Source organism: Oncorhynchus clarkii, chromosome 22 (assembly GCF_045791955.1).
Source record: "Oncorhynchus clarkii lewisi isolate Uvic-CL-2024 chromosome 22, UVic_Ocla_1.0, whole genome shotgun sequence".
Lineage (NCBI taxonomy): Eukaryota > Metazoa > Chordata > Actinopteri > Salmoniformes > Salmonidae > Oncorhynchus > Oncorhynchus clarkii.
This window is the reverse complement of record NC_092168.1, coordinates 20,157,724-20,182,868: the sequence shown is the minus strand read 5'-3', so window position 1 is coordinate 20,182,868 and position 25,145 is coordinate 20,157,724. Positions and strand designations below refer to the sequence as shown.

The 25,145-nt window shown below is 43.2% G+C and overlaps 1 protein-coding gene across 4 annotated transcripts in view; it reads left to right on the top strand.

The window, feature by feature from the left end:
- The window catches only part of LOC139380540 (lysine (K)-specific demethylase 6A), a 94,928-nt gene that overhangs the window by 20,546 nt on the left and 49,237 nt on the right, over positions 1 to 25,145 (top strand). Inside the window, exons 6-7 of one of the 4 annotated variants that reach the window (XM_071123287.1) lie at positions 7,042 to 7,086; positions 11,617 to 11,737. In XM_071123287.1, the coding sequence (XP_070979388.1) occupies positions 7,042 to 7,086; positions 11,617 to 11,737 (166 nt within the window). Of the gene's footprint in view, positions 1 to 7,020; positions 7,087 to 11,616; positions 11,738 to 20,946; positions 21,042 to 25,145 lie in introns of those variants that run through there. The other 3 variants (XM_071123286.1, XM_071123288.1, XM_071123289.1) reach the window with 3 other exon arrangements.

Here is a 25,145-nt window from a genome sequence, read left to right as displayed (position 1 = left end):
GGGATTTGGGATGACTAACTTTGGTGACAGTTCAGGGAAAATAAATCCTTCACTGTATACAGTCGTGGCCAAAAGTTTTGAGAATGACACAAATATACATTTTCACAAAGTCTGCTGCCTCAGTTTGTATGATGACAATTTGCATATACTCCAGAATGTTATGAAGAGTGATCAGATTAATTGCAAAGTCCCTCTTTGCAAATGAACTGAATCCCCCCCCCAAAAAAAACATTTCCACTGCATTTCAGCCCTGCCACAAAAGGACCAGCTGACATGTCAGTGATTCTCTCGTTAACACAGGTGTGAGTGTTGACGAGGACAAGGCTGGAGATCACTCTGTCATGCTGATTGAGTTCGAATAACAGACTGGAAGTTTCAAAAGGAGGGTGGTGCTTGGAATCATTGTTCTTCCTTTGTCAACCATGGTTACCTGCAAGGGAAACACGTGCCATCATCATTGCTTTGCACAAAAAGGGCTTCACAGGCAAGGATATTGCTGATAGTAAGATTGCACCAACATCAACCATTTATCGGATCATCAAGAACTTCATGGAGAGCGGAGCCAATCGTTGTGAAGAAAGCTTCACGGCATCCAAGAAAGTCCAGCAAGCGCCAGGACCGTCTCCTAAAGTTGATTCAGCTGCGGGATCGGGGCACCACCAGTACAGAGCTTGCTCAGGAGTGGCAGCAGGCAGATGTGAGTGCATCTGCACACACAGTGAGGCGAATACTTTTGGAGGACGGCCTGGTGTCAAGAAGGGCAGCAAAGAAGCCACTTCTCTCCAGGAAAAACATCAGGGACAGACTGATATTCTGCAAAAGGTACAGGGATTGGACCGCTGAGGACTGGGGTAAAGCAATTTTCTCTGATGAATCCCCTTTCCGATTGTTTGGGGCATCCAGAGAAGACAAGGTGAGCGCTACCATCAGTCCTCTGTCATGCCAACAGTAAAGCATCCTGAGATCATTCATGTGTGGGGTTGCTTCTCAGCCAAGGGAATGGGCTCACTCACAATTTTGCCTAAGAACACAGCCATGAATAATGAATGGTACCAACACATCCTCCGAGAGCAACTTCTCCCAACCATCCAGGAACAGTTTGGTGATGAACAACGCCTTTTCCAGCATGATGGAGCACCTTGCCATAAGGCAAAAGTGATAACTAAGTGTCTCGGGGAACAAAACATCGATATTTTGGGTCCATGGCCAGGAAACTCCCCAGACCTTAATCCCAGTGAGAACTTGTGGTCAATCCTCAAGAGGCAGGTGGACAAACAAAAACCCACCAATTCTGACAAACTCCAAGCATTGATTATGCAAGAATGGGCTGCCATCAGTCAGGATGTGGCCCAGAAGTTAATTGACAGGATGCCAGGGTGGATTGCAGAGGTCTTGAAAAATATTGCAAATATTGACTCTTTGAATCAACTTCATGTAATTGTCAATCAAAGCCTTTGACACTTATGAAATGCTTGTAATTATACTTCAGTATTCCATAGTAACATCTGACAAAAATATCTAAATACACTGAAGCAGCAAACGTTGTGGAAATTAATATTTGTCTCATTCACAAAACTTTTGGCCACGACTGTACATGCTCAGGTTATAGTCATGAAAGGTTAAAGTGTGTGGAGAGGAAGAGGATGTAGTGAGCTCTGTTGTGTGTGGCGGGGTGTATTTCTCTGCAAACTAACACACTCACATCTGCACACACACATGCACACAGTCTTGACAGGGGTGGCTTTGTTTTGATGCTGTCGACACTGCAGTGGGTGCTCTGTGTGTGTAATCCAGTTCACGGCCATCGTTGTCTCACTGTTTTCTCCCACTGCTAAAGCTGGTATTTAACCCCCCAAAGTCGATTTGAATATAAGTTTCATAACAAGAAAATGTCCATAAAATGATTTCAGTTTAAGCTAGAGATATCAGTTTGGCATTGGATGCGTCTCAATCCGCCAGTGTCGCACTTCACATCTGCGGGTGAAAGGTCTTTTCACGAAAACGTCTGTAGCATCCAAATGGTTTGACCTACGAACAACCACTCTATGGAACGGGGAGATTCACACAAACATGATGGTGTTCTCCGTTTTGTTCTATTGCGCCCAGAAGTCACGGGACTTGTCTGAAGGTTACCGGTAAAATAAAATAATGAAAGTATGAATGTAGTTTTGTGCCTACCCCCCAAAAAGAGGTTTAATGTGTGTGTGTGTGTGTGTGTGTAAAATACATACATACATACATACATACATACATACATACATACATACATACATACATACATACGGAAAGTATTCAAACCCCTTGAATTTTTCCACTTTGTTACATTACATCCTTATTCTTCAATTTATTAAATAAAAAAAGTTCCTCATATCTACACGCAAACCCCAAAATGACAAAGCGAAAATGTTTTTAGAAATAAGTATTCAGACCCTTTGCTATGAAACTCAAAGTTGACCTCAGGTGCCTCCTGTTTCCATTGATTATCCTTGATGTTTCTACACCTGTGGTAAATTAAATTGATTGGACATGATTTGGAAAGGCACACACCTGTCTATGTAAGATCCCACAGTTGACAGTGCATGTCAGCAAAAACCAAGTCATGAGGTCGAAGGAATTATCCGTAGAGCTCTTGAGACAGGATTGTGTCGAGGCACAGATCTGGGGAAGGGTACCCAAACATTTATGCAGCATTGAAGGTCCCCAAGAACACAGTGGCCTCCATCATTCTAAAATGGAAGAAGTTTGGCACCACTTAGACTCTTAGAGCTGGCCGCCCGACCAAACTGAGTAATCGGGGAATAAGGGCCTTTGTCAGGGAGGTGACCAAGAACCTGATGGTCACTCTGACAGAGATCCAGAGTACCTCTGTGGAGATGAGATAACCTTCCAGAAGGACAACCATCTCTGCAGCACTCCACCAATCAGGCATTTATTGTAGAGTGGCCAGACCGAAGCCAATCCTCAGTAAAAGGCACATGACAGACGCTTGGAGTTTGCCAAAGGGCACCTAAAGACTCTCAGACCATGAGAAACAAGATTCTCTGGTCTGATAAAAGCAAGATTGAATACTTTGGTCTGAATGCCAAGCTTCACGTCTGGAGGAAATCTGGCACCATCCCTACAGTGAAACATGGTGGCAGCATCATGGTTTGGGGATGTTTTTCAGCGGTAGGGACTGGGAGACTAGTCAGAATTGAGGCAAAGATGAATGGAGCAAAGTACAGAGAGATCCTTGATAAAAACCTGCTCTCAGGATCTCAGACATGGGTGAAGGCTCACCTTCCAACAGTACAACGACCCTAAGCACATAGCCAAGACAACGCAGGAGTGGCTTCGGGACAAGTCTCTGAATGTTCTTGAGTGGCCAAGCCAGAGCCCGGACATCTCTGGAGAGACCTGAAAATAGCTGTGCAGCGACGGTCTCCATCCAACCTGCCAGGGCTTGAGAGGATCTGCAGAGAAGAATGGGAGAAACTCCCCAAATACAGGTGTGTCAAGCTTGTAGCGTTATATCCAAGAAGACTCAAGGCTGTAATTGCTGCCAAAGGTGCTTCGACAAAGTACTAAGTACAGGGTCTGAATACTTATGTAAATGTGATTTCAGTCATTTTGTTTTGAATAAATTATTATTATTAGTATTGTGTGTAGATTGATTAGGGAAAAAACATTTTAGTCAATTTTAGAAGAAGGCTGTAACGTAACAAAATGTGGGAAAAGTCAAGGGGTCTGAATTCTTAACGAATGCATTCTCTATCTCTCTCTCTCTGTGTGTGTGGTCAAATGTTTGGACACCTACCTAAGGGGTTCTCTTTATTTTTACTATTTTTTACATTGTAGAATAATAGTGAAGACATCAACACTATGAAATAACACAAATGCAATCATGTTGTAACCAGAAAAGTGTCAAACAAATCAAAATATGTTTTATATGAGATTCTTCAAATAGCCACCCTTTGCCTTGATGACAGCTTTGTACACTCTTGGCATTTTCTCAACCAGCTTCACCTGGATGCTTTTCCAACAGTCTTGAAGGAGTTACAGAAATGCACATGCAGAGATCATCCGTTCACCCACACCGCATCTCACAAAGACACAGCGGTTGGAACCAAAAATCTCCAATTCCACAAATGAACTTTTAACAGGCACACCTGTTAATTTAAATGCATTTCAGGTGACTACCTCATGAAGCTTGGTTGAGAGAATGCCAAGATTATTATCAAGGCAAAAGGTGGCTACTTTGAAGAATCTCAAATATATTTTGATTTAACACTTTTGTTTACTACATGATTCCATGTGTTATTTCATAGTTTTGATGTCTTCACTATTATACAATGTAGAAAATAGTACAAATAAAAACTCTTGAATGGGTAGGTGTAGTGTGTGTGTAACGGTTTTCCTCCTCTGAGGAGGAGTAGGAAAGATCAGACCAATGCGCAACGTGGTAAGTGTCCCTATTTTAATGAAATATAACCGAACACAAAAGAACGAGAAATAAATGAAAACCGAAACAGTTCTGTATGGTCAGACACAGAAAACTACCCACAAACCATAGTGGGAAAACAGGCTGCCTAAGTATGGTTCTCAATCAGAGACAACGATCGACAGCTGCCTCTGATTGGGAACCATACCAGGCCAAACTCATAAATACAAAACCTAGAATACACAGAATGCCCACTCCAACTCGCGCCTTGACCAAACTAAAACGGAGACATAAAAAAGGAACTAAGTTCAGGACGTGACTGTGTGTGTGTGTGTGTGTGTGTATATATATATAAAAATAAATAAATAAATAAATAAATAAATGGTGCGGACTCCGGAAGCAAAATCTAAACCCATAGGGGAGGGTCTGGGTGGGCACCTCGGACTGTGGACCCTTGCAGTGGGCCCCGAATAGGCGGGCGACTCCTGCTGCGCCGGAGTGCCGGGCAGCTCTGGACAGACGGGAGAACCTGGAGGGAGGAGACAGGACCCACCAAACTGGGGAGACCTACAGGAGGCCTGGTGCGTGGAGGAGGCACCGGATGGACCGGGCTGTGGGGGAGCTCTGGTGCGCAGCCACGACACCATTCCTCCAGGCTGGATGACCACTTTAGCCCGGACCCTCCAGAGTGCAGGCACAGGTTGAATCGGGCTGTAGGTGAGCACTGGAGATCTGGTGCATACCACTCGCACCTCTCCCTTAGGCTCAATACCCACATTCGCCCGGCATGTGCGAAGCGCAGGCATAGGACGCACTGCACCCTCCCAGCGCTCCGGAGACACAGCACGCAGAGCCGATCCTGCGCCGAAACGGAGTACCGGAGACCAAAAACGCTGGGCCGGCACAATACGCCCTGGCTGGATGCCCACTCTCGCATGGCATTTGCGGGGGGCTGGCCTATAGTGCGCGCACTGGCGACACCTTGCACTTGACCGCATAACATGGTGCCTGACCAGTTGGCTTAGGTCTATTGCCTGACTCCGCCAATCTCCCGGTGTGCCCCCCCACATTTTTTGGGGGGGTCTGCTTCTCTTGCCTGTTGCACTGCCTTACCTCAAATCGCCGCCGCTCAGCTCTCGCTGCCTCCAGTTCTTCCTTGGGGCGGCGATATTCCCCAGCCTGTGCCCAGGGTCCCTTGCCTTCTAGTATCTCCTCCCAAGTCCAGGATTCCAGAACCCTCTGCGCCAGGTTACCACGCTGCTTGGTCCTTTTTTGGTGGATAGTTCTGTAACGGTTTTCCTCCTCTTCTGGGGAGGAGTAGGAAAGATCGGACCAATGCGCAGCGTGGTAAGTATCCATATTTTAATTAAATATAACCGAACACTGAATACAAAAGAACAAGATAATAAATGAAAACCGAAACAATGCTGTATGGTAAGACACAGAAAACAACTACCCACAAACCATAGTGGGAAAACAGGCTGCCTAAGTATGGTTCTCAATCAGAGACAACGATCGACAGCTGCCTCTGATTGGGAACCATACCAGGCCAAACACAGAAATACAAAACCTAGAATACACAACATAGAATGCCCACCCCAACTCACGCCCTGACCAAACTAAAACGGAGACATAAAAAAGGAACTAAGGTCAGGGCGTGAGTTATTTATATATATATGTATATATGTATGTGTGTGTGTGTGTGTGCTCCGGAGATAGATATATTTTTTTAAATTATTATTATTTAACTAGGCAATTCAGTTAAAAGAACAAATTCTTATTTACATTGACGGCCTATCCCGGCCTAACCCAGATGACGCTGGGCAAATTGTGCCCGCCCTATTTGACTCTCAATCACGGCCGGATGTGATATAGCCTGGATTCGAACCAGGTAGTGATGCCTCTTGCACTGAGATGCAGTGCCTAGACCACTGCGCCACTCGGGAGCCCATATATGTGTATATATATATATATTTTTAATCCTAGATTTATGACAGACATATATATTTTTTTATCCTAGATTTATGACAGATATATATATATATATATATTTGAATCCTAGATTTATGACAGACATTTCAAAACCTTGTTTCTGAAGACTTTTTTTTTTTGCTGTCCTTTTTGCCATTTATGAATGTGTTATTCAATGCGTTCTATGGCTTTAGTAATAATGGCCCAAAATCTATATTTTATCCCAATCTTTACATTTTTTATTATACCTAAAGTTGACTTAAAATTCCAAATCAGATAGCTAAATTATCCATAGTATGACCCTTTTTAAAAACCATTCCAGATGTCAGTTTAGCACCCCCCCTCCCCAACGTCTTAGACTAAGGAATTAAAACAATGGTTTTGGAGCGAGAGAATATACTGTTTTTTTCAAGTAGCTAGTAGGAGAGGTGCCACTATATAAATTACTAACTGAATAATTCAAATCTCCTACATTGCACCAGAGGAGTAGTAACTAAATACCCTCTCTCCCCATATACCTGTGATGGGGAATGTATTACTGTACTTGGGTCCTTGTTGAGTAAGTGCTTTGCTGAGGCTGTGTAGTGCTGCTAGGTGTCTGTGGCATTGCCTGATATTGACTACTGTAGGTCCCCTTTCTCCCTGTCTAGGCCAGTGCAGCCCCCCTCCTCAGAGGCCCAGGCAGGACAGAGAAGGTAGGCCCCCTCTATTAGTTTCCATAAGGAGTAATACTGTGAGGATGTGTCTTTGATGCAACTGGCTGTCATCTTGAATCTAAATGTTGTCCAGGCAGTCATTATGTTAGTTGTTTTATCAAGAATAATGCAGCTAATGTTACTGCCATGATTAGGAGCCATATTGGATCTAAATGTTATAAAGCCAACAGTCAAGCCATCCGATCAGGCCATTTTTATTTTGCTTTTCTCCAAAAAGTGTTATTGGTAATGGGTAATGCACTGGCTGCCTGAGTTTTAGATCTAAGGTTCTTCTATTGGGTTTTTAAATACAAGTCAGACATGCTTTTAAGTTATGTACCCAGTAGGTCCCTCAAGTCCTCTGGCACTGGCCTTTTAACTATCCCAAAGCCTATGACTAAGAGGCATGGAGAGGCATAGCCTGCCAGAGAACCTGAGCAGGGCTGAAACTGTGATCTTAAAACACATCTTTTTAGCTTTACTTTTCCTTAGTGTTTTTTAGTTTGTCCTTTTTTTCTCTTATGTTTGTTGCGTATGTCATTTATTTGAATTGTTTAAATGTTTTTTTCCCCCCTGTAAAGCACATTGCGTTGCATTCTACATCTGAAGTGTGCTGTATAAATATAGCTTGATTTAATGATTGCATTGGGGAGCCATCCATTAGCAATGTATACCATGAGCATGATGAGATGCTTAGGCCTTATTAAAAAGAAATGTGTTTTGCATCGGTCAACTCCAGCCATTCCATTAGCTTATGAGGCATTCATCTATAACAGTAAATAGATACTTGCACACTTTTGAGTGCTCCATTGTTTTAAGTGCAACTTTTTTGACCAGGAGATCTTTTTCAGTTTGGATAGGTGTACACAAGCTGGCCAACAACAACCCTAGTTCTGGTCCTTGCCCCCCCTTCTCCCCTGCCTTGACCTTGAGTGCCTCCAGTGCTGTCAGCCTGCCAAGTTTACATACACGGCATGACCAAAAGTATGTGGACACCTGCTTGTCGAACGTCACATTCCAAAATCATGGTCATTAATATAGAGTTGGTTTCCTCCTTTGCTGCTATAACAGCCTCCATTCCTTCTTGGAAGGCTTTCCAGTAGATATTGGAACATTGTACAAGGTATAAATCTGTCGTTCTGCCCCTGAACAGGCAGTTAACCCACTGTTCCTAGGCCGTCATTGAAAATAAGAATTTGTTCTTAACTGACTTGCCTAGTTAAATAAAGGTAAAATAAAAAAGTAAAATAAATAAAAATGGTCATGCTGAAACAGAAAAGGGCCTTCCCCAGGTTTGTATGCGGTTTCTTGACCATGAAGCTCCCGACAAACAGTTGTACTGATGTTGCTTCCAGTGTTGCAACCGAGGACAGACGATTTTTACAAGCTACGCGCTTCAGCATTTGGCGGTACCGTTCCATGAGCTTGTGTGGCCTACCACTTCGTGTCTGAGCCGTTGTTGCTCCTAGACATTTTCACTTAACAATAACAGCACTTACAGTTGACCAGCAGCTCTAGCAGGGAGACATTTTATGAATTGACTTGTTAGAAATCACTGAGCAGTACCAGTCAAACATTTGGACACACCTACTCATTCAAGGGTTTTTCTTTATTTTTACTATTTTCTACATTGAATCATTTAGTAATCCAAATTGTTAAAAACATCCAAATATATTTACAATTTTTCAAAGTAGCCACAGTTTGCCTTGATAACAGCTTTGCACACGATTGGCATTCTCTCAACCAGCTTCAAGAGGAATGCTTTTCCAACAGACTTGAAGGAGTTCCCACATGCTGAGCACTGCTTTTCCTTCACTCTGCGGTCTGACTCATCCCAAACCATCTCAAATTGGTTAAGGTCGGGGGATTGTGGAGGCCAGGTCATCTGTTGCAGCATGCCATCACTCTCCTTTGTCAAATAGCCCTTACACAACCTGGAGGTGTGTTTTGGGTCATTGTCCTGTTGAAAAACAAATGACAGTCCCACTTAGCGCTAACCAGATGGGATGGCGTATTGCTGCAGAATGCTGTGGTAGCCATGCTAGTTAAGTGTGCCTTGAATTCTAAATAAATCACTGATGGTGTCACCAACAAATCACCCCTACACCATCACACCACCACCTCCATCCTTCATGGTGGGAACCACACACACAGAGATCATCCGTTCACCTCTCTGCGTCTCACAAAGACACGACGGTTGGAACCAAAAGTCGCCAATTTGGACTCATCAGACCAAAGGACAGATTTCCACCGTTCTAATGCCCATTGCTTGTGTTTCTTGGCCCAAGCAAGTCTCTTCTTCTTATTGGTGTCCTTTAGTAGTGGTTTATTTGTAGCAGTTCGACTATGAAGACCTGATTCACGCAGTCTCTTCTGAACAGTTGATGTGGAGAACTCTGAAGCTTTTTTGGGGCTGCAATCTGAGGCTGGTAACTCTAATTAACTTATCCTCTGCAGCAGAGGTAACTCTGGGTTTTCCTGTCCTGTGGCGGTCCGCATGAGAGCCAGTTTCATCATGGCGCTTGAAGAAACTTTCAAAGTTATTGACCTTTTCCGGATTGACTGACCTTCATGTCTTAAAATAGTGATGGACTGTAATTTCTCTATGCTTATTTGAGCTGTTCTTGCCATAATACGGACTTGGTCTTTTACCAAATAGGGATATCTTCTGTATACCCACTTTGTCACAACACAACTGGTTGGCTCAAATGCATTAAGAAGGAATGAAATTCCACAAATGGACTTTTAAGAAGGCACACCTGTTAATTGAAATGCGTTCCAGGTGACGACATCATGAAGCTGGTTGAGAGAATGCCAAGAGGCATAGGGTGGCTACTTTGAAGAATCTAAAATACAAAATATGTTTTGATTTGTTTAACACTTTTTTGTGTTATTTCATAGTTTTGATGTCTTCACTATTGTTCTACAATGTAGAAAGTACTAAAAAGAAAGAAAAACACTTGAATGAGTAGGTGTGTCCAAACTTTTGACTGGTACTGTATATAGTATAGCCCTTCTCTCTCCCAGGGGAAGGGAGTTCCACATGGGGGGGGGGGGGGGTACAGAGAAGCGGGTCATTTGGGTTTCTCCCTCAATGTAGGACATGTTACATCACCAGCTAGAGACTTCTGAGGAATTCAGAGCTGAAAGATGTAATGTTACCTCATAGGGCCAGAGAAGTGGTCACCAATAGAGATGGGGGGAAAATTGACAGTTACATATCGGGATATTATTTTTGCGCTAGTTGACTGTACCTGCACCATTTTTGTTGCCATGACTGATCAAAAGTAGTTCTCTCTCTTATCTCTCTGCAGCAGACATGGTGAGCAATATGTTTGGAACATCAAATCGCAATAGAATCACAGTATCGAATTGCAATTATTATTATTCTTTTTTTTAACTAGGCAAGTCAGTTAAGAACAAATGTTTTTTTACAATGATGTCCTACCCCTGCCAAACCCAGACGACGCTGGGCCAATTGTGTGCAGCCCTGTGTATGGCAATACATGCCGTATCGGCACCAAAGTATAGTTATAATCTATCGTTAGTTCCCTGGGAATTCCCAGTCCTAGTCACCAACATTGTTCCTGGAGAGCTACAGGGCTAAAGCAGTGGGTTATATGGCCTACGTCAGATTCATAATACAACACGACTTTGTCACTAATAGCTTAACTGGTATAATTGGGGTTCAGTCAGAGAACACTTGGTATTGTTTAGTGTTCTGCCTCTTATCTGTCTGTCCTGTAGAAGGTATTCTCTGTTAGCTTGTCTGCCGTTTGCTCTGTGTCTCTGCCAATCTGTTCCAGCCTAGAGAAGCTGGAGCGCCTAGCTCTCTGGAGGGAACAAATGAACGAGAGCGGGAGGAAGGAAGGATTGGAACAGGGATAGGAGGGGGAGAGAGGCCAATGGGTTCAGAGTGCTTTGCTTCAGCACAGCAGCGTGTGTGTGTGTGTGCGTGTGTGTGTGTGTGCGTGCGTGCGAGCAAGCAGTGCACAGGCAGCGCAGCCTCAGCAGTGAGATCAGTGTTTCTACTGTAGTCTCTCTTGCTGTGGCAGACCTCCGTGGTGACATACGATAGCCTTTGTTTTCACAACCGCACTGTGAGTGTATTTATTTGTGTACGTTGTTATAGTTGGTGTTTATTTGTAAGATGTGTGTATTTGTATAGGAGAGGGGTGGAGCAGTAGAGTGGAGTATGTTTGTTTTGTAGCCTATATGGGGTGTCTTATTTTTTTGGGTTTATATCGGGGTGGTTGTGGGTGGGTGTAATTTTGGTGACAGCGGTGCTTGCTCTTTCACTCACACACACCCACACCCACACAATTCAGGGATGCTCTAGCATTCAGAATCAACAGTCCTTTAGTTCTTTGCCATAGCTACTCGCTCTATTTTTATCCCATGAAAAAAAGCACCCTTAGGTTATTTCCACACATTTTTGCTTTTGTGAATGAAAGTTTTTTTTTTTTATGTGTCGTGTTTTGTTCCACCCTATGTTTAACCCTCTCCTCTTGTGTCTCTGTGTGTGTGCAGGGCGATAAAAGCGTTTCAGGAAGTGCTCTATGTTGACCCCAGTTTCTCCCGAGCCACGGAGATCCACATGAGACTGGGCCTCATGTTTAAAGGCAACACCGATTATGAGTCAAGTCTAAAGGTATGTACTGCTAATACTACTGCTATTAGTACTACTATTATTAGTACAACTGCTTCTACTACTACTATTGGTACTACTGCTGCTACTACTATAACTGCTACAGCACATTATAAGCCTAGGTATGTAGCATAGCTAGCACTGTACACACCCCTATGGACATCGCCTGCACCCACAGCAGCCCTCCCGGACCAGGAGTGACCTAGTGCCCCAGTGCCCCAGTCCCTCGTGGCTCAGTTGGTAGAGCATGGCCTTTGCAATGCCAGGGTTGTGGTTTTGATTCCCATGTGGGACCAGTATGAATAAAGTATGACAAAGTATGACAATCATTGCACTCACTACTGTAAGTCACTCTGGATAAGAGCGTCTGCTAAATGACTGAAATGTCATGTAAATATCAACAGGCCCCGCCCTCGGTAACTAATGGGGTTAACAGCCTCTCTTCTACCTGTTCAAAACAGGTCCTCTATGACCCTATGGTAAAATATGAGACAGGCTATCTTCCCTGCTGGATTAAGTGTAAGAATAGTGTGTTGTTTGGCGGGTGTGTAGACCTGTGTTGTGCCATTGACACTATAAGCCAGGGTGGCTCTCTGTTTCTATTCCCCTGTGAATGTATACTTTTGTTTTGTCCAGACCAGACAGAGAAATGCACACACCAACCTGAGGGCTTCTGACCCAGACAGTGTCGGAGCTGCCATACATTTGATAGGTGTTAGGTGTGTGCATGTGCATTTGATAGGTGTGCTCTTATTCCCAGTAGAGCTCATAGAAGGGTTAGCTGTAGTAGTCTGTCTGCTTTTGACTGTTTCTGAGTAGTCTTTTACAGCCAGCCAAGGCTGTAACTATGGTTTGCATGCAGTATATTTGCTAATGGTCATAGTCCTGAGGGATCTGTCCAAATAAGGCCGCTTCAGCTGCAGCTTTCCCTCCCAGCATGTTGAATTCCATCACCCTAGACAGTAGTGTTGTCACGATACCCGTATCGCGATACTACAATACCAGATTTTCCTTGGCAATAAAGAAAACAAGAAGCAGACTTTTCTCTATGGCCCTTTAGCGTACTTTTGTAAAATATTATGTGCTATAGCTTGCAAGTGAAACAAATGTGACTCTGGGTGACAACCTAAGGCATTTTGTTTTCCAACATTTTCCAACATTATGACTGTTTTCCTCAAGAAATACAGTCCGCCTCATGTTTTGTTTCCTTTGCTCCCATACTTCCCAGTACTAGATTGTGACTTACTGTAAATACCTGTTGTAGCTTCACTACATAGCTGGGTTGGCTGTGGATGGATACACATGTTTGCGTCTGATTCATGTGCTACTGAAAGAGGTCAGAGGAGCCATGTTCTCTCTGAAGTCCCAGACCTAGGGCAGCAACAGCACTACGTCTGGGAGTAAAGGGATACTTTGGGATTTTACTTTCCCAAAGTCCGACTTGTGTATAAAAATGTTATGTCTCTGTGTCCAGTATGAAGGAAGTTAGAATGCTAGCAAATATCCATAGACTAGCATTGGCTCGCAAAACTACCTCTAACTTCCTTATACTGGACACTGAGACATAAAAATGGTATCCACAATAGGGTTGGGTGTTGTCCAGATTTTGATAGTCATAACTTTTTTGTACCATACCGTATGCTGAATGTGCACACAAGGGGCGCTATTTCCAAAAATATATAATTTCAATTTCTTTATGCACAAAACTGTTTACGCAACAGGGATCTTGATCCAGGACGAGACTGAATATCTCTGCTGTAACCAAAGAACATTGATCTTGACATCTAGCAAGTTAGCAAACCACATGCATAGCTGGAGCCATGAGCTGGATAGAATTGGACAAATCTTACATTTCTTATAGTTCTATTTAACTATGTGTACTGGATAAAAATATAAACGCAACAATTTTTACTGAGTTATAGTTTCAGTCAATCAGTCAATTGAAATAAATAAATTAGGCCCTATGTATTTCACATAACTGGGCAGGGTCGCAGCCATAGGCCCACCCACTTGGGAGCCAGGCCCAGCCAATCAGAATGAGTTTCCCCCCCACAAAAAGGCCAATTGCACGCTCCCTCAACTTGAGACAACTGTGACATTGTGTTGTGTTGACCCCAGCACAAGATGCACCTGTGTAATGATCATGCTGTTTAACTTCTTGATGCACCCATCCCGTTACCGGGATCATTTTCGTTAACATCTGCTGAATTGCAGAGCGCCAAATTCTAATTAAATTACTAAAAATATTTAATTTTCATGAAATCACAAGTGCAATATAGCAAAACACAGCTTAGCTTGTTGTTAATCCACCTGGCGTGTCAGATTTCAAAAAAGCTTTTCGGCGAAAGCATACCAAGCATTTATGTAAGGACTTCTCTCTCAGTAGACAAAACATTACAAACAGCTAGCAGCCAAGTAGATTGGTCACGAATGTCAGAAAAGCAATAAAATGAATCGCTTACCTTTGATGATCTTCAGATGTTTGCACTCACGAGGCTCCCAATTACACAATAAATGTTCCTTTTGTTTCATAAAGATTATTTTTATATCCAAAAACGCGCGAACCAAATGGAGGTTATGTTCAGAAATCCACAGGCACGAGAGGTCAAGACCGGGCAGACGAAAATTCCAAATAGTATCCGTAAAGTTCGTAGAAACAAACGTTTTTTTATATTCAATCCCCAGGTTGTTTTTACAATATATAATCGATAATATTGCAACTGGGACTGTAGCTTCTTCAATAGAAGAGAGCGAGAAAATGTCTGCTCCAAGCTGCTCGAGCATGCAAAAGCTGCTGGCACCCAGCCATCCAATGACTCAATGTGATCTTTCTCCCTCATTTTTCTAAATAAAAGCCTGAAACTATGCCTAAAGACTGTTCACACCACGAGGAAGCCATAGGAAAATGAATCTGGTTGATATCCCTTTAAATGGAGCGACGGCAGGCATTGGAACAGAGAGCTTTCAGGAAAAACAGCACTTCCGGGTTGGATTTCCTGCAATATCGGTTCTGTTATACTCACAGACAATATTTTAACAGTTTTGGAAACTTTAGAGCAGGGGTGTCAAAGTCAAATGGACGGAGGGCCAAATAAAAAAATCAGCTACAAGACGAGGGCCGGACTGTTCGAATGTTCATTGAAAATTTTTTAAATGACGCATATAGTCTAGTGAACCTAATTGAACCTACTGAAAACCTAACAAATATATTACAATATGATCAGATAAATAAAGCAATATTTTCTTATGGCTCTGTCAGTAATCTTTAATTTTCAACAGACACAAAAGACAAATTTCCTTTATATAAATATCCCCATAACATGAACATTAAATGAAAGAAACCGGTATTCAAGGCACCATCAGTAGACTATATTTTCTATTTTAGCAAAAGTGGGCTAAATTTACTTCAAAGAAAAAACAATAATAGCAATTTTCTATCATCCACTCAACTGAAATATTTTTTAAATATAATTGGATTGAAATACAAAAAAATAAAGTGCAAAAATCTATTAATCAAAAACAACACTTTGTTTAAGGAGAAGTAACATGCAGTGAAAACAAATATTAAATTTTAACTTTTAAACTTGAACTGAGTAAAAACTCTAAATATGTGATTGCACAGTAATGTTCACTTGTTTGAGGTTGAGGGTGATACTTGGTGGTGTCCCATCTTTTCCACAAGTTCATCAATGTTCGGGGTAAGGCTCTGAGCTGAAGAAATCCTCAGAATTGAGTGGAGGTGTTCAGCAGTAAGTCGACTTCTGTGTGATGTTTTGTTCAGGTTCATCAAAGAAAACAGTTGTTCACACAGGTATGTGCTGCCAAACATAGACAACGTTTGAGCAGCCTGGATGCGCAGCTGGGGCATTGTGCCGGGGAGGAAACGGGCAAACTCCGCAGCACCCACTGCCGCATATTTTTCCCTCAGTGCATCATTGCATTGGAGGTCAATCAACTCCATTTGGAGGTTTGGTGGTGAGCTTTCCACGTCAACAGCAAATGGGTTACCGAGCAGTTCCAACCTGCTTTTTTGTGCTTCAAAGTCAGCAAATCGGCGTCGAAAGTCAGTGGTAAGCATACCTATTTTATCAGCCAACTGTGTGCTCGGGAACGCACTGGTAGAGAGCTTCTCTTTCATGGTCTGGCAGCTGGGAAAGTGGCTCAAATTTTCTTTCCGCATCTGCGTCTCCCACAGAGTCAGTTTGGTTTTAAATGCCTTCACTGTACTGTACATATCAGAGATGACACGATCCCGACCCTGCAGCTGCAAGTTTATTGCATTCAGATGACTCGTAATGTCACACAGAAAAGCCATTTCACACAGAAACATTTCGTCTCGGAGTTGTGTTGTGTCTTTCCCTTTGCTGTCCAAGAATAGACAAATCTCCTCACGAAGCTCGAAACATCTTTGAAGCACCTTTCCCTGGCTTAGCCATCGCACCTCTGTGTGATAAGGCAAATCACCATGCTCCGTTTCTAACTCCGTCAGAAATGCCTTGAACTGGCGGTGATTCAAACCTTTGGCTCTGATAAAGTTAACTGTGCGCGTGATGATGCTCATTACATGCTCCATTTTCAAGGCTTTACCGCACAACGCTTCCTGGTGTATGATACAATGATAAGCTGTCAGCTCACCTGTCGCGTTTTCCTCTTGCATCTTTTCCCGTATCTTCGCCACCAGTCCGCTCCTGTGTCCACACATCGCAGGTGCTCCGTCGGTTGTCAAACCCACGAGTTTTTCCCAAGGCAGCTCCATCTCATTTACACATCTTGACACCTCTTCATACAAATCATGCCCCGTAGTTGTGCCATGCATAGGACGTAAAGCCAAAAACTCCTCTGTCACGCTTAGGCTGGAGTCCACTCCGCGGATGAAAATTGACAACTGGGCAATGTCAGAAATGTCGGTGCTCTCATCCACAGCCAAGGAATATGCAATAAAATCTTTTCCCTTTTTCACAAGCTGCTCTTTTAGATTGATGGACAACTGGTCTACTCTCTCGGCAATGGTGTTTCTGCTCAGACTCACATTTAAAAAGAGTTGCCTTTTTTCTGGGCAAACTTCGTCACAAACTTTAATCATGCAGTTTTTGATGAAATCCCCCTCCGTAAATGGCCGGGCTGATTTAGCGATCTCTTCTGCCAAAATAAAACTGGCCTTGACAGCAGCCTGGCCTTGTGATTTGGCTTTTTTGAACAGAGCCTGTCGAGATTTGAGGCCTCGTTTTAATTCCTCTGCCTTTTGTAGCCTTTGTTCCATGTCCATATTCTTGTTTTTGTCCGCGTGTTTCGTTTCATAATGTCGTCTCAGATTATACTCTTTCAGTACCGCCACACTTTCTCCACACAGAAGACACACAGGTTTTCCAGCTACCTTCGTGAACATATACTCCGACTCCCACCTTGTTTGAAACCCCCGGTTCTCAGTATCCACCTTCCGTTTTGCCATTTTTGATGGGTATCTGAAAGTTAATTTTACTGTGATGCTGACGACTGCTGTGCCAATAAATATTGAAATGAAGCAGCCTACTGCTCGGTGCGTCACCTTTGCATTGTGGGAAATGTAGTATTGGTGCGTGTAAAAGATCTGCGGGCTGCCGGCTTGCTGCGGGCCGGTTCTAATAATAAATCAAGATCATCCCAGGGGCCGTAAAAAACCTTCTTGCGGGCCGGATGTGGCCCGCGGGCCTTGACTCTGACATATGTGCTTTAGAGTGTTTTCTATCCTAATCTGACAATTATTTGCATATTCTAGATTCTGGGCCAGTTTCATTTGGGTACGTTTTTTCATCCAAACATCAAAATACTGCCCCCTACACTCAACAGGTTAATCTAATGTTTATTCAGTTTCTTGATATGCCACACCTGTCAAGTGGATGGATTATCTTGGCAAAGGAGAAATGTTCAGTAACATGGATGTAAACAAATGTGTACACATAAGTTCAGTGAAATAAGCTTTTTGTGTGTGTGAAACATTTCTGTAATCTTTTTTTTCAGCTCATGAAACATGGGTCCAACACTTTACATGTTGCGTTTATATTTTTGTTCAGTATATATAAAATACACGTCTTAAAATGTAGGCCAATCGATTGGTCGAAAGAACAGACAACTCAGTTGACATTGATTTTATTTATTTATTCGGGGACTAAGCTGTCCCTTACTAAAACATGATCTTTGGTGACAGTCTGTTCTCTCGACCAAATGATTGATTGAACATTTTAAACAGGTATTTTTCCATATATAGATGCATCCTATGTGTTTTAATCAAATCAACTATATGCACTGAGCTTGTCTGATGCTATAAGCACACTGTTTGATTAAATAATTAAGAGACACAAATGACTAGATGGAGTCCTACTGCAATTTATTTGGTTGTGCCGATCACAGACTTGTTGTGTAAAAAAAAAAGAATAATGAAAAATAAAATAAATGACCAGCGAGTGACTGTGACTAGCACCCGTAGTCTCATACCTGCTGCAGCGACCACCACAGAACATCAACAGTGTTTATCGCCCTATCCCTCTCTCATACCTGCTGCAGCGACCACCACAGAACATTATGTTTATCGTGTTGCTGAAGCTGCAACACAATTACAATAATTTCTGACTGAAAAGTTCTGTTACCAAAATGCCTCGTTTGTTAAGGAAAAACATTCCCTTTTCCCTTGACCTTTGCTCTCTTTACGTGAGACGTGTATGCATCGATAGGGCCGGACCTATAGCATATCATAATCACATCAAAAAATTGGTTATAACAAGCTCTGAACACCGTAACACGTAACAGCAAAATGGATGTAGAGGACATGAAAAATTAACATGAAACGGGGCTTGTTTACTGGTTGCTCAGGAGTTAAAGGGGGAGTCAGATGTGTGGAATAAATTTGACTAGTTGTGGAAAATACTGGAGATCAAGTAAGAGAAGGTAAGGAGCTGCTTGCATATTGTGTGTCCCAAACAGGTGCTGTTAGATTACAATATAATTTCTCTGACCATTTGGAACAATGTAAACAACATTTAAATAAATTTAGCGTACAAGAGTTTTTGGGTTTTGGTTAAACCTTTATTACAGCAAAGACTAAAAACAATTGCATGATTTTGTGAATGCAATTGCCAAAATGGAACGGTTGATTCATTGTTTACGCTAATTATTCAAGGGTCGTTTTGATGTTGTCCGATTTAGGCATGGCTCGCAGTCAACGTTCCAATTCATCCCAAAGGTGTTCGATGGGGTTGAGGTCAGGGCTCTGTGCAGGCCAGTCAAGTCCTTCCACACGGATCTTGACAAACTATTTCTGTATGGTTCTCGCTTTGTGCACGGGAGCAACGTCATGCTGAAACGGGAAAGGGCCTTCCCCAAACTGTTGCCACAGTTGGAAGCACAGAATCATCTAGAATGTCATTGTATTGGTCACATACACATGGTTAGCAGATGTTAATGCGAGTGTAGCGAAATGCTTGTATGCTGTGGCATTAAGATTTTCCAACAATGGAACTAAGGGGCGTATCCCGAACCATGGAAAAACAGCCCCAGACCATTATTCCTCCTCCGCCAAACTTTACAGTTGGCATCATCATCAGACTGACAGATGGAGAAGCGTGATTCATCACTCCAGAGAACGCGTTTCCACTGCTCCAGAGACCAATGGCGGCGAGCTTTACAAGACTCCCGCTGTCGCTTGGCATTGAGCATGGTGATCTTAGGCTTGTGTGCGGCTGCTCGGCCATGGAAACCCATTTCATGAAACTCCCGACGAACAGTTATTTTGCGGACGTTGTCTCCAGAGGCAGTTTGGAACTCTGTGGTGAGTGTTGCAACTGAGGACAGGCAATTTGTACACGTTATGCACTTCAGCATTCAGCAGTCCCATTCTGTGAGCTTGTGTGGCCTTTGCGGCTGAGCCGTTGTTGCTCCTAGACGTTTACACTTCACAATAACATCTATCTATCTAAAATCATACTGTCGTTATACGGTATATTGCTGAAGCTCATGCAAACTAGACGCTTGCGAAAGGCACTCATTAAATATAACATCTGTGATCTCAATCTTGCTAGCTTCTATTTGTGCCCTTTCCTCTATTCCAAAGTAACGTTGTATACATACAGACATGTTAAGCTCCTACATTGTGGGAGGCAACCCTTTTTGTCTTGAGAGACTAAGAGCCATGGGGAGATTGTACACAGGATGGGTTCTCTCAGACTGGTGAGATGGATGGACACTCTTCCCTGGGAGAGGAGGGGAAAGAGCCAGGTGTCTAGTGTTTTTGGTCCTGCCCTGGTTTGCCCTTGATTGGCTGCTGACTGTGTGTGTGTACAAGAAGCCGTATTCAACTGAACAGGCTTCACACGTGCTGCACGTCCTCCCTTGCCTTAGTCACATACACTCCCCACTGAGCTCTACGGCACCCTGCCAGCCACACAGGCGTGCACACACACACACTGGCCCAGTTATCTATGGAGAGAAGGAGGAGGAGGTGTGAGCAGAGAGAGGGAGAGAGAAAATAATAGGGTAGGGAGGAGAGATATGAGTAGAGGGAAAAGAGAAATGAGAAGGGAGGCTGAGTGATGAGCGTGTAAAGGAGGAGAGAGAGAAGGGAGGGGTGGAGACCTCAAAGCATACGGCCTTAGCGACAATTGCTTTTCCTCCTTCATGACAGAGCGGGGGGACGAGGGAGGAAGGCAGTGGTAAGTTTTCTGGATGGAGAAAAGGCTTAGCCATAGTAACAGTTTAGAAATGCTGTTAGTATTTTCATGTAAAAGGAATCAATGAGCCAACCTATGGAAACACTCAGACATTTTGCATAGAATTTATGTCTTGCCGGTTACCAACAGCTGTTACTGTACCTACAACTCACACCTACCCCACAATGTAAGCTGTGAGAAAGGCAGAACCCAGAGAGTGAGAGGGAGGATGAGAGTAATTGACTGGTGCATATTAGTCAGGTGATGAGAATCCTCCTTCCTGTGTGACCATAGAGCAGATTCTCAGCTGGAGGAGAGCGAGAGAGAGGGGGAGGAAGAGGAGAGAGGGTGTCTGCCTGCCTGCCTGGAGTTATTGTCATCTCTCTCCTCTCTAGTGCTGCCGTCTGCTCAATAGGAATCAGTGACACAGAGAACGGAGAGAGTGGAGAGAGAGAGAGAGAGAGAGGGGGGAGGAAAGGCAAGCTGACAATCCTGCTGCATTATCTGCCTGGTAGTGGAGCGATAGAGAGCTATAGAGGGAGGGAAAGGGAGTGAAGAAGAGGGCTGCTGGAGGATGTAATGGCGTTTAAGGGAGTTCCTGCAACTGCACAAAAGGCTTGGCATGTATGGTAATGTATTGCATTTGTGTTTGATGTGGTGATATATTCTCGATGACCAGTGTGTATGTTATTGATTAGGTGTGTGTGGCTTTGAAGATATGTGTGTGTTTGACCCAGTTAAATCTCCCACTTCTCGGTTGGTGTGTGTGTGTGTGACAGTAATGACTGTGTGTGTTAGCAGTGGCTCACTCCCTGCCAGCCCTAACTGAGGCGTGAGAGAGGGAGGGAGGGAGGTTGGCTGAGCTGCCCTGATTTTTATGTCTGACATTGACCGCTTCTGCTGCAAGGCCGATGGTTCTTAACTGTGTGTGACTCCTTATGTTTATTTTAGCCTGCCACCTCTGTCTGCAGCACCATGTTATGATGAGGTGTTGTGCCTGGTCTTGCTGCAAGAGCTTTGATTTGGGTTACATTCTCTTGCCTCCATTTTCCAGTGTTGCGTTACCAGTAGAGACTAAAAGTCAGTGTCTGCGTATGGTACAGTATGTCCTTTCTAATGCAGTAAGCTATGCTCTGTACGTGTGTCCAAGTCACAGGCTGATGAGATGGCGAGAAGACATTGTAGAAGACAGGACACAAATCACAGGATGCAAATCAAATAGTAGTCACGTGCCGAATACAACCGGTGTAGACCTTACAGTGAAATGCTTACTTAGTAGCCCCTAACCAACAACCAACAAGCAGCTTTAAAAAATACAGATAAGAATAAGAAATAAAAGTAACATATCATTAAAGAGCAGCAGTAAAATAACAATAGCGAGACTATACACAGGGGGTACAAACTTAGAGTTAACTAGTCCAATGCTTTAACCACCTGCCTCACGAGGAGCCTGCCTGTTACGTGAATGCAGTAAGAAGCCAAGGTAGGTTGCTAGCTAGCACTAAACTTATCTTATAAAAAACAATCAATCAATCATAATCACTAGTTATAAATACACATGGTTGATGATATTACTCGTTTATCTAGCGTGTCCTGCGTTACATAAATCGATGCTGTGCGCTTTCGTGAAAAAGGACTGTCGTTGCTCCAACGTGTACCTAACCATAAACATCCATTCCTTTCTTAAAAGCAATACACAGAAGTATATATTTTTAAACCTGCATATTTAGCTAAAAGAAAGGTTAGCAGGCAATATTAACCATGTGAAATTGTGTCACTTCTCTTGCATTCATTGCACGCAGAGTCAGGGTATATGCAACAGTTTGGGCCACCTGGCTCATTGCGAACTAATTTGCCAGAGTTTTACGTAATTATTACATAACATTGAAGGTTGTGTAATGTAACAGCAATATTTAGACTTAGGGATACCATCCGTTAGATAAAATACGGAACGGTTCCGTATTTCACTGAAAGAATAAATGTTTTGTTTTCGAAATGATAGTTTCCGGATTCTACCATATTAATGACCAAAGGCTCGTATTTCTGTGTGTTATTATGTTATAATTAAGTTTATGAGTTGATAGAGCAGTCTGACTAAGCGATGGTAGGCAGCAGCAGGCTCGTAAGCATTCATTCAAACAGCACTTTCGTGCGTTTTGCCAGCAGCTCTTTGCAATGCTTCAAGCATTGCACTGTTTATGACTTCAAGCTTATCAACTCCTGAGATTAGGCTGGTGTAACCGATGAGAAATCGCTACCTAGTTAGTGGGGTGCGCGTTAATAGCGTTTCAAACATCACTCGCTCTGAGACTTGGAGTAGTTGTTCCCCTTGCTCTGCATGGGTAACGCTGCTTCGAGGGTGGCTGTTGTCAATGTGTTCCTGGTTCGAGCCCAGGTAGCGGCGAGGAGAGGGATGGAAGCTATACTGTTACACTGGCAATACTAAAGTCACTATAAGAACATCCAATAGTCAAAGGTATATGAAATACAAAGGGTATAGAGAGAAATAGTCCAAGAATTCCTATAATAACTACTACCTAAAACTTCTTACCTGGGAATATTGAAGACTCATGTTAAAAGGAACCACCAGCTTTGTTCTCATGTTCTGAGCAAGGAACTTAAAAGTTAGCTTTTTTACATTGCACATATTGCACTTTTACTTTCTTCTCCAACACTTTGTTTTTGCATTATTTAAACCAAATTGAACATGTTTCATTATTTATTTGAGGCTAAATTGCTTTTATTGATGTATTATATTAAGTTAAAATAAGTGTTCATTCAGTATTGTTGTAATTGTCATTTGTTGTAATTGTTAAATATCCAAGATGGTGTATCAGCCAGACGTATTTGTGCTTCATCTTGTTGTGTCGTGTATATATATTTGTATATATTTTTCTTCGCATATCTTTTTATATTTTTCTAAACCCTTATTTCAAAATACTCTCCTGCAACCCGCCTCACCCAATGTGATGTGGACCTGCTTTTTCTCTAAAGTTTTTCTTTGCCTCTTACTGGAATCTCTCCAACATAAACTAGCCAGCTAACTAGCCGGCTAAGGGTCATCAGCTAACCTTAGCTCGGAGAGCTCTTGCCAGTTTGTACAATGCGATTCAACCAGAGCATACCGGACCTATTTTTTCTCTCCATATCCCCGGATTCCTATCGCAAGCTCTGAACCTTCTCACCTTCCGACCTTCGCAGCTAACGTCCCCTGAATGCTAGCTGTCTAGAGCACAACAGACTGTTGGCTTACGAGGCCCAACGAATACATGGAATACATGAATACAAGTCACTAGCTAGCAGTCAGCTATCCTTTGCTAGCGGTCATCAGCTACCTTTATCCCGGACAACTCTCGCCAGTCTGTACAGCGTGACTCAAACCAGAGCTAGTCAGCCATATTCTTCTCGATATCTCCGGATTCCTACCGCAAGCTCTGAACCTATTTTTTACATTTTTTTATTATGATATCTTTTAATGTATTTTTTTCCCACCTGGAATTATAGCAGCTAACGACCCCTGAACGCACAGCTGCTAATCTGCAGTCTGCTAGCTATCTTAAGCACATTGGACTGCTGACTTAAGAGGCCCTTCGGACATATTTTTTCGGCCACTATACATATTTTGCCAATTGGCCTGGTTTACCACACGGAGCCCTGCTGATCCGTCCACTGATGTAACTGCACAAGGGGGGCACAACAGACTTTCCTCCGTCGTGTCATCCCTCTAAGGCCTTTCTGTTAGCCTGCTAGCCCCGTGCTGCTTGAAGCCACGCACTGGATTTGTATGATCACCCGGCTACGCATGCCTTTCCCTAACGTCACCATGCCGTGTCGATTACTGTTCTAGTTTGTAACTATTGTTTTATTTCACTGTAGAGCCTCTAGCACTGCTCAACACGCCTCTGCTAACAATTTAGTTACACCCCCCACACACGCAGTGACATCACCTTGTTTAAATTTCTAGAGACAATATCTCTTTCAATATCACTATATGCACAGGTTTACCCCCACTGTATTCACATCCTACTATACCTTTGTCTGTACATTATGCATTGAATATATTCTACCGTGCCCAGAAATCTGCTCCTTTTACTCTCTGTTCTGAACGTACTAGGCGTCCAGTTCTGTTAGCCTTTAGCCTCCTCCTCTGTTCCTCCGGTGATGTAGAGGTTAATCCAGGCCCTGCAGTGTCTACCTCCACTCCTTCCCCCAGGCTCTCTCATTTGTTGACTTCTGCAACCGTAAAAGCCTTGGTTTCATGCATGTTAGCATTAGAAGCCTCCTCCCTAAGTTTGTTTTATTCACTGCCCTAGCACACTCCACCAATCCAGATGTCCTAGCCGTGTCTGAATCCTGGTTTAGGAAGACCACCAAAAACCTTGAAATTTCCATTCCTAACTATAACATTTTCCGACAAGATATAACGGTGTTGCAATTTACTGCAAAGATAACCTGCAGAGTTCTGTCTTACTATCCAGGTCTGTACCCAAACAATTTGAGCTTCTACTTCGAAAAATGACCCTTTCCAGAAACAAGTCTCTCACCGTTGCCGCTTGCTATAGACCACCCTCTGCCCCCAGCTGTGCCCTCGACACCATATGTGATTTGATTGCCCCCCATCTATCTTCTGAGCTCGTGCTGCTAGGTGACCTAAACTGGGACATGCTTAACACCCCGGCCATCCTTCAATCTAAGCTTGATGCCCTCAATCTCACACAACTTATCAATGAACC